This window comes from Nuphar pumila, chromosome 5 (assembly GCF_984573655.1).
Source record: "Nuphar pumila chromosome 5, dmNupPumi1.hap1.1, whole genome shotgun sequence".
Classification (NCBI taxonomy): domain Eukaryota; kingdom Viridiplantae; phylum Streptophyta; class Magnoliopsida; order Nymphaeales; family Nymphaeaceae; genus Nuphar; species Nuphar pumila.
Window position 1 is genome coordinate 18,295,653 of NC_143253.1, and position 10,512 is coordinate 18,306,164.

The 10,512-nt window shown below is 33.6% G+C and overlaps 1 protein-coding gene across 1 annotated transcript; it reads left to right on the top strand.

Moving 5' to 3' along the window:
* Positions 1-3,849: 3,849 nt before the first annotated feature.
* LOC149836992 (ethylene-responsive transcription factor SHINE 2-like) lies at positions 3,850-4,960 on the top strand. Its single transcript, XM_090007943.1, has 2 exons — positions 3,850-3,929; positions 4,308-4,960. Exons 1-2 carry the CDS (start codon positions 3,850-3,852, stop codon positions 4,864-4,866), a joined length of 639 nt encoding a protein of 212 aa, XP_089864069.1. The 3' UTR covers positions 4,867-4,960.
* The last annotated feature ends 5,552 nt before the right edge of the window (positions 4,961-10,512 follow it).

The following is a 10,512-nucleotide window of genomic DNA, read 5'->3' on the forward strand; positions in this document are numbered from 1 at the left end:
ACCATAAGTACTGAAGGCGTAGCTGCGTCTAGGTCTTTTGATCGCGAGGGTGAATTCCCTGTTCCTCATGAAAAAAGGAAAACAAAGTAAAATTTATTGCAACTAAATTGACATATTGCATGCCTACAAGGCCTCTACGCATCTTGGTAGGTGGGTCGGCTTAAGGCATTCAAGCTGAAGGATGTTGAGAGTTTGATGCTTATGGTGTGAGCATCCTACCCCAAAGCAGAAGCAGCAGGCTCCCTGGTGAGCAAGGAAGGAGGCTAAGTAACTTATGCTAGCTTGGCCACATCTCATCTTGTTGCACTATGGAAATAGAACTCATTCCAGTTCAGGTTATCCATGCACATGGGGTTGGCAGAAATGCTGCTTATTTAACTCTTTGAAGGATTTGATTATACCTTGTGCAAGTAGAACTGTAAAGTGTTTGGTCTAAATATGTTAAGTTGCCTGTCTCAAAATCAAATATAAGTCATGCAATTTATTGGTTCAGGCATAGGATTCATCGTACACCTAATTGCAATATATATATATATATATATATATATATATATATATATATATATATATATATATATATATATATATATATATAGAGAGAGAGAGAGAGAGAGAGAGAGAGAGAGAGAGAGAGAGAGTTATCCTGCCCCCTTTTTTGTTAGGTCACCGTTAGGACCCTCTAAATATTACAGTTTTAGGTTTTATGCTCGTCTAAAACATTAGATGTATTTCAAAATGATTTGTTTTAAAAATGTGAATATTTAATCATCAAATTTTAGTACAATATCAACTGTTGGTTTTTTTACCTCTTTGAAATACACATCTAAGCATAAAGATCCTTAATGCTCTGTAGAGTAATAAGCACTATTGAGCTGCCTACACAGGCCTAGTCTCCAATTAAACAACGACAAATGCATCTAAGAATTTAGATCGAACATAAAACACCTAAAATTATGATTTTTGAAAGGTCCTAATGGTGATCGACCATAAAACATCTAAACCATTAGAGAGATTTGTTTTTTCGCAAAATTACGTGTAAAGCTTAGCCCCTTCAACCATTTAAGCACCTTTTTTATGAATTTATAGTTTTGTACCAAAGCGTCACCTTTTTTGAAATAGTTTCACATTGATGAAAATTACAAGGTTTACATTGTCTATAGTCGCTTTAAAGGATAATGTCACGAAGAGACTTTGGACGGAAAAATCAACATTGGGATCAGAGATTGGTCATCTCTGTACTTAGAGTCACTGTTTTGATGGTATAAACCTGTGGCACACCCTTTTATCTCAGGGAATCTCAAGTTTTGACTGAGCAAGGGCTTATCCCTTGCCCTCTTTACTCTCCACTGTGCCAAATCCCTTGGGGCATGCCATGAGGGGCTTGTTGATTGATCTTTGAACTTGTATTTTGAATTTATAAACCGAGAAGATCTAATTGCACTGGCTCAGTCTTCCATACCTGCGGTCGTCGTACCAGCTGCGTAAAACTCTGAGGCTAGGACCCCTGCCCTCAGGGCCTATGCTACACATTGGCCTGCGCAAAGAGGTGACGCCCTTAAAAATCGAACCTTGACTGCTGGTCTAGCAGTCAAGGCCCCATCCCACTATGCCACCCCCCCTTGGAGTTTGTTTCAGTTGAGCTCAACCAGGTTCAGTTTGGTTTGACTTTTTACTGTTTGGAATTTTTTTGACCTTATTAACAAACGCTTTAACGCTAGGATCTTTAACTGATCCATTCAGTGGTCATACTTGACCATTTTGGGGTTGGCTTAGTCATCCTTTGATCTTGACTGAAACTGTCCAACGTTTTTGCTGGCGACCTGTCCTAGCCATTAGACCATGCAGACTGACTGTTGACTAGTTCATCTCCTAGATAGTTGTAGGCTTTTAGGATCATTTTGGACCTGTTGACTGTAGCTAGCCTCTTAGCCATTTTTTACTAGTTTTTTAGGCACCCAGACTACTTAATGACTATTTATTGGTGGTCAGGAGAACATTTTATGGCTAGCTGTGGATCTCTCTCTCTCTCTCTCTCTCATTTTGATGTGTGAGCCTTCTTAATTTGAGTCAAGAGGCTAATCAAGGTAATCTGCATCGCGATATTCGGTTTCACCTAGTGCAAGCCATGAATTTTGCAATAGCGAAACCCAATTGTATTTTCTAAGGTAAGTTGCACAAAACTTATTGCACCAAAAAATAAATTTTAAACCACCGAGGTGGTATCCCATGCGGTAAGCGGGGTCCTGTGTCAAGCTGAAGGCCCAGGATCGAATCCCTCTGCTACATGGGGCGGCTGTTGTTCTGGTAGGGTCCGCCTAACCCCAGCTTGCCTTTAAAAAAAAAAAAAATTAATGGAGTAACTTTAGCTTTTAAGATAATGCGTCTAAAACATGCCTCCTAGCCAACTATATATTAAGTTGCCATCTAATGTTTATGAACTTTTCCCATCAAAATTAAAATATATATCTTAGGGAAAGTTTGTTGCTTCTATATGCATTGGGTTCTCAACAAGAGTTAAAAATCTGAAAATGCTAAAAACTTCCAGTGGCATGAAAATTCGAACAAAAATGTGAATGGAAAAACATTTGGTTTCTGATTTTCAGCACTTAGGGAACCAAAAAAATCCATGTTTTTTTTTTATTTATTTCCTTTTTTTTGTTTTGCCATGTTGTTACAAAATGTTTCCTTAAGGGATGTTGGGATGGCCCACCATCCAGAAAGTTGGTATAGGCTGGTTATCTCATATCCCAGATTTATCCCCCTTTTCTAGATAAAGGGGTGCATCCAAAAACCTTCTCTCAATTCTCACTTGGAAATGAACGACTCCCCATTGACTAATGATCACAGGCTTTTGCTCAATAGAACACAAGGTTGCGTTGTATATGGAGTTCATTATTAAATAAGGCTGCAATTTTCCATACCTCAACAAAATGACGTGCGATACCCCTGCAATGGATCTAAAGTTAGCCTACCAACATAATTCTAGCTATTCAGAAGTATACATCAAGCGCTTATACTTACCACATAATAGGGTCACATTATATCAAATATTTCAATTACTAAGGTCAACACATGTTTATCCAGAGAGCAAATAAAATTGCTTTTCAATCCTTTGTTTACTTATTCTTGCCCTTAGTATCAGCAAGCATTCATTTAAGTGAAAGACACCCTTTATTATGTTATACATTCAATATTGGCCATCCATAGAATCAACTACTCTTCCCAAAATGGGGCCAAGAATAGCAATAAAATTGCAGCCTATGCTAGAAATAAAAATGAAAATTTAACTCATTGGAGGATCCCTTTGATGATGTTTATGATGGCAACTGTGATGACAACTAGGATTCATTCAGACTTTTCCAAAGCATGCCTCAAGGGACAGTCCCATAAATATTTTCTGTTCCAGTGAAAATGAACTATGGACCACACATGCATCAAATTAAGAAAACCATACTGTGGTAGGTTGAGTCATGTCTCTTTCCCTACTTTTTACATACAAGCACTAGAATATTGCTTCACACAAGCCACATTTTTACGACCATATATGGCAGTGATAAAGAGTAGTGAAACTTTTTCAACTTTTCTCATTAATAAAAGGGAACAAATTTCCCGTTCACCTAAGCCATATTCATATAGCAATTTACACTAAAACTAACTTTCAGTGATCACTTACAGTTCTTGCACATATTTATCACAGTAATTGTTAATGTGACTGTTTGGATGCTGACAAAATCGCGACTCTTTTTATTCTCATTCTACACTGTGTTCTAGTGCACTGAGTAAGTCTGTTCATCTGTCTGGCAATATACAGTTCTCTGTTGATATCCTCTTTCATTTGTGTACTGCACCATGGCTCAACGAAACAAGTTTAGAGGTGTGAGGCAGAGATACTGGGGATCTTGGGTAGCGGAGATTCGCCATCCGCTTCTGTAAGTTCTAGTTGAATTGAGCTACATGGTTGGACTTGTCATGAGTATGTTATTCATCGTCTATTTGGGTGTTCAAAGATAGCTGTCTTAATGCTTTTCATTAGTGTTCATTCTTGATCTTGTGATAGAAAAAAGCTCCAAATTGTTTGCTACTTAAAATAGCCAAAACATGCATACTTCACATAAGCATTGTGCAGTAAATGTTTAGAAATTGACAGTGAAGACGAACTGATGCTTTCTCTAGTTTACTGCATTCATGTGATTCAACTTGATAAATAGAAATGAGGAATTATGGGTTGGAAAATATGTTATGCATTCAATGTGATTTGTTAATGGATTTTATGTTGTTTTTAATTTGTTGTTTGTTAACGACCATAGAAAGAAGAGAGTGTGGCTGGGGACATTTGAAAGTGCTGAGAAAGCTGCTAAGGCTTATGATGAAGCTGCATTGCTAATCAATGGACCAAATGCTAAGACCAACCTTCCCATCAACAAGTCTCAAAGCTCAAGAGATGATGTTGGTAGTAACTCTTCGCTACCGTTACCTAAGGAGTGCCTTCATAACACCAACAGTCTTACTATAAAGATTGCTAAGTTTTGCCAGAAAACATCGCCGTCGCTTACATGCCTCCGTCTCGATCCTGAGGCCTTGCACATTGAGCTCTGCAGAAAGGGTGCTGGCAGCAGTTCAGACTCAAGCTGGGTTGTCAGAAAGGAACTCGAGACATTTCAGAACAACACACTGCCACCATTACCACCATTCTCATCACCTAAGGAATTAAACAAGGAGAGAGAGGATGAAGATTTAATTGCATTACAAATGGTGGAAGAGCTCACGAGTGGAGAATTCGTGCTGAATTTAGAAGAGCCATTGGGTCAACTTGAGACTAAGGCAACTAAGGTAGGACCTCATGATGTGGCCTGCCTGATTAATTGATCTCTGTTGGCCCAAACCATCCATTTGAGTTGTATTAAATGTTTCAAGTTTCAAATTCACCTACTACAAAGTAAATGATGCTTTCCACTTTGGTCAGATAGTATCTACTTCCATACAACGTCTCTGTAAGATATAATGTGACCCCTCTTAATATATATTTGATGTCTTGTTTACTATAATTCCTTCCTTTTGTGGTAGAATTGACTGTATCCAATGAGATATCTGGATGGTAAAGTCGCACTGTCATAAATCATCCTAAGCGTTTCTAAAAGACATTTTATTACTTGTTTTTTTGTTTAATCCTAGCACGTAGATGTGTTGATCATTGCTTATTCATTAAAAAACATGTTTTAGATTTGAATCAATTTAACAATAACTTTACTTTTTATTTCATTAAGTTTTGATGCAATATGAACCATGGATTTTCAATTGCTTTGAAATTACATATAAACACTAAAAATGTCTATTTTAATACATGTTTTTACCAAGTAAGCTATAGAGAATACATCTGTAAGTTTGGATTAAGCAAACACGTGAAACTTTGCCTTTTGAAGTTGTGTTTTATACATGAGGCGCACATGCAAACAAACATCTGTCACAAAGAAAAGCTACAGCCGCACTGATTGACAAAAAAAAGTGCTTTCCATTGAACAGGATTAGGCTTATTCCACTACCACGGTCTTTTTCCTAATCCTTACAATTTGTAATGCCCCCTCAATTAGCTGCAGCTAAACAATTAAGTACATACATGGACCTTTTGTTAGATTAAGATGTAGAAATAGAATGCAGAAAATAACTGTATAGTACCACAAAAATGATGCGTTTCTCAAAAAGTCCGATAATTTTCGAAAAGCTACCCAATGTCCAAAATCCTAAATGTTTGGCTTTAAAAGGACCATTTTATCCTTTGCATAACGAACCTCCTGAGGTCCGCACAATATATTGGTCAGCTCGTCAACTATCATAAACACTCACTTAAATGTTAATATACAATATATCATAATTTCATAAATATTCTACTAAATTCACATACATAGTACAACGTTCACTTGCACATATTTGTGAACTTCCTGGTCAAAACAACACAAACTAACTTCACATATATAGTACACATTTTGCATAAAAACATGTAAATTTTTATTCAGCAACTCAAGTCAATTCACAAATAATAAGTGAACTATGCAAATTTTTGGCAAGTGATTTTTTTTTACATTCACATGCTTGGTGAATCATATATAAAGTCGTTTTTGCTCATTTTATCTTTTTTTTCTAGTTTGTTTATTGAAGAACCCTAATCTCTAACCTTCAACAAATTTTCTCTCGCCCTACAATGATTCTCGTAAATTTTTTTGTTGCATTTCGATGAGGTTTTAGTATCCTTCACATTGACTTCTCATATTAGGTCGAAAGGTGAACATTTAATAGCCCCATGTGTATTTGTGTTTGGTTATGTTGCCAAATTTACTCTTTAGGATTTTTTTTCATATATGTATATTATGTTGTAGATGATTTATGTTTGTTTGTTTGTCCTTTAATTAAAATTCGTTATTTTTGTGTTAGTGTAATGAAGCTAGGGTTTACTATGCACAAACATTGATTAGTCATTTTCAAAGTGGTTGTTGTAGGTAGTTATGTTAATTGAATGTATGAAGTGTATATGGATGGTCTTTTTTCACATGCTATTTTCGTTAGATAAATAATATAGTGTGGTTGTTGTAAGCAGTTAATGATGACCTCTGAAAGGGTTAGAGTGCACTATTGTAGCATTGATCACCTTACTTATTGATTTAGAGTGGTATCTAAAAACAATATCTATAAGAAAATTATGGCTTTAATGTTTCATAAAACCGGATATACAGAAGAGTCAATGATCCTCTAATTTATAGTTTTTCTCTGAACCTAGAGAGCCAACATATATTGATGGATATGTTGGATGATGATGTAGAATCTATGTTCTTTAGTGGTGACGTTTGCTTGCTCATAAAGCTAAATAATAAGTTGTTGCTTGTGAATAGAATATTATGAAAATTCTCTAGAGAATGTCCATCTATCTTAGATACCATCGATCGAGCTTAGTTCTTTATCAAACATCTAATTGTTCCAAACAATAAATGATATTGATGTCTCAAACATTGAGCTTAAGCACGCGGAGGGCATGCAGTTGGCTAAACTGAATATGGATATAGATTTTTGATATGCAAACAATGAAGAACTTCCTTGAACAATTGATGTTGAACCACGTGGGCAAATCAGTGCTAGTGATATTGGTTGCAGTAATGTGGATGACATCAAGCCTTCTAGGGAAGACAACAAAGTTAGGTAAGTTGTTAAACTTTATAATTTATGCTTGAGATATAAGTGTGATATGAATTTTATATTTTTCTTGTTAATGTTGAAAGTTAAAAATGCAAGAATGTTGCATGCACAAAAAAATGATAGATACAATGAATTTAGATTTAGTTTGTGTAACAAAACAATCAATTAGTGGTAGTAATGATGACGTAGACAATATAAAATCAAATGTTATTGATGGTGATGATTATGCCATGTTTGTTTAGCCATACTAAAAAAGTAAAGGAGAGGACCAAAGAACTAGTGACATTAAACAAACAATAACAGTTGAAAACAATGCATAAATAAAAATTAGGAAGTCAAACCATTGTTATAGTTTTATAAGTTATATGAGCATTTGTTAAGCAGTAAAATTATTTTATGTTTTTACACTAATGCGATGTGGTTAAAAAAGTTCTTGTTAAATGGATTCTCATACAATGAAGTGCAATTGAAAATCATCAAAGCAGAGGCATCTCAGTTGTATGACGAATTATGTAACATAAAACTCAATGATTGTAAACATTTTCAATAACTAACAAATTGATCAGATGATCAAGAAATTGCTTTTGGCAAAAGATTTAATGATTTTCAGCATTGTCATGAGTTTTTGAAGGATTATGTGATCATGAATAAATATAAATCAAAATTTATAAAAAGTTGTAATAACATAATCACTATCGAATGCACTACAATGAACTTGTAGACTATGGCTGATTGCTCTTGAAAGATTCATTGCACAAAGGTGCGCAAAGCATCGTTCTTTCAAGTGGAGAAGTATGAAAAATAGCATACTTGTGGTAGATCATTAGGCAACCTTATAGTAAAAAAATATCTTCTAAGTAAATTTTAAGTGTTATTTACAAACACATGCACGATGACTCCAAGTGAAATTATAAATGACATTAGTTGTGAGGAAGGTATATATTACTTAGAAACAAGCATGGCGTATACGAGAATGTATAAGAGAGTGTTATATGGTTTATTCAAAGAATCCTTCAGAATGCTTCTCGCCTATTTTGATCATTTGATGAAGGCTAACCAAAGATCACTAGGGTATATTCATACCGATCGAAAATATCGATTTAAGTATTTATTTTTATCCTTCCATTCATGCATAAATGAGTTTTTGAAAGAATGTTCGCTAGTTCTTATGGTAAATGACAAAGTATTCATGGGCATGGTTTTTAGAGCATTAAAGAAAGAGTTCGTTGTTATAAAGAGATATTACAATTTACACTTATCTCATATAAGCATGAAGGTTTAAAGTATGTTCTTCCTCACACATGACCTACATGTCATATTGAATATTGCATGAAGCACTTGACCGAGAACTTTTCTAAGAAATTTAGTTTATCACTAAGTGCACTTTGGTGGAGCATAGCCCAAGCAGCCATGAGATGATAATATAATTATTTTATTTAAAAAGTCCAAGAGCAAGATGAAGTCACATATTATTATATTGTTATTGACGTGGATCCATAACATTGGGGTAACAAAAACTTTTCAGCAAGAAGATAATATTTAACGTCTAATATAGCAGAAAGATTCGATGCATGGATTCTCATCATATGTGACAAGCCCCTAATTTCTCTTATTAAAGAGTTTTGTCTTATGCTGATGAAACTTTTTAAAAAAAGAAAGAAAGTGAGAAAGCAAATGACTGAGGTTGTGGTGCCTAAGATAAAAGAAAAGATAGAGGGATTGAAGATAAATGCACAAGTATGTGTACAAGTAGTGTATTGCCACCAACGTCGTTACAAAGCTCACAACCGATCTCACGGTTATAGTATTGATTTTAATAAGCAAAAATGCACTTGTGAAGAGTGACAAGTTTACGAGATTTCATGTGAACATGCATTTTATATGAGGTCAAGCAACCAGATGATTACTTCTATAACTTTCACATTTGAATCATATTGAATTACATTTCATACATTTTCATTCTTTTTGATTGTGGATAATATCCCACACATTATTCCATCAACTCTTATCCATGTCTATCTACCAAAAGTGGTTCGTAAAGCATGACGACCTAAGGTGAAGAAACAAAGAATATAACACAATGATGTATCATACAAGTGCACTGTATGTGGTGAGGTTGATCACAACAGGCGAAAGCATGAATAATAATGTTTGTTTACCTATGCTTTGCAAAATGTATATTTGTTAATAATTGTTTAATGAATTGTTTCTTGGTATTTATCTATTTTTTTAATGAACTACTTTAATATCTTATGTAATCTATTTGTTAAGAGTTGTTTAAAAAATTATTTTTTGTATTTATCTATTGTTTTTTTTATAAATTGCTTAATGTCTTATTTCTTAAATAGTTTTATTTTTTTACAAAGTGGTTTGACTTAGACTGTTATACCTATTAGAGGTCTTACTACACACATAATTGAATTTTACATTATTGCAAAATATTTGATGTAATTTTGAGCGAATTGTCAAAGATTGCATATAAACCAACTAAAATTGTTTTATAAATGTACTTTAAATATTCGATCCAATTTTGATGTTTTATATATTTCGTATGCTTAATTTCATACCATGAAAGATGTACAAGCATCACATTTTAATGTAAGTATAGACATTAACAGAAATATGTTTGCTTATATATTGCATGCATTCCATTCATTAAAAATGAACTTGCTCATGCATTTCATTCGTTCAAAAATAAATATGCATATACAATTGCATTTATTTCATTCATTAAAACCAAACTTGCTCATACATTCATTAAAAAACTGAATCTACTCATACATTGCATTCATTTTATTCATTAAAAAATGAACATGCTCATATATTTTTCATTCATTAAAAAATAAACATGCATATACAATTGCATTCATTTTATTCATTCAAAAAATAAACTTGCTTATGCATTGCATTCATTTTATTCATTTAAAAATTGAACCTACTCATACATTGCATTCATTAAAAAATGAACCTGCTCATACAATTGTATTTATTCTATTAATTCAAAAAATAAACTTGCTTATACATTGTATTCATTAAATTATTAAAAAATTGAACTTGCTCATACATTGCATTTGTTCTATTCATTAAAAAATGAACCTTCTCATACATTGTGTTCACTTCAATCATTAAAAAATGAACCTCCTCATACATCACATTCATTTTATTAATTAAAAAAATAACTTACTCATACATTGCATTCATTTCATTTATTCAAAAGATAAATTTGTTCATAACATTGCATTTATTTTATTCATTAAAAAATAAATTGGCTCATACAATTGTATTCATTTTATTCATTCAAAAACTGAACATGCTCATTCATTCTATTTA

Coding starts and splice junctions, on each gene's coding strand:
- LOC149836992 (XM_090007943.1), top strand. CDS start 3,850: ATGGCTCAACGAAACAAGTTTAGAGGTGTGAGGCAGAGATACTGGGGA. Junction 3,930..4,307: donor GAGATTCGCCATCCGCTTCT/GTAAGTTCTAGT, acceptor TAACGACCATAG/AAAGAAGAGAGTGTGGCTGG.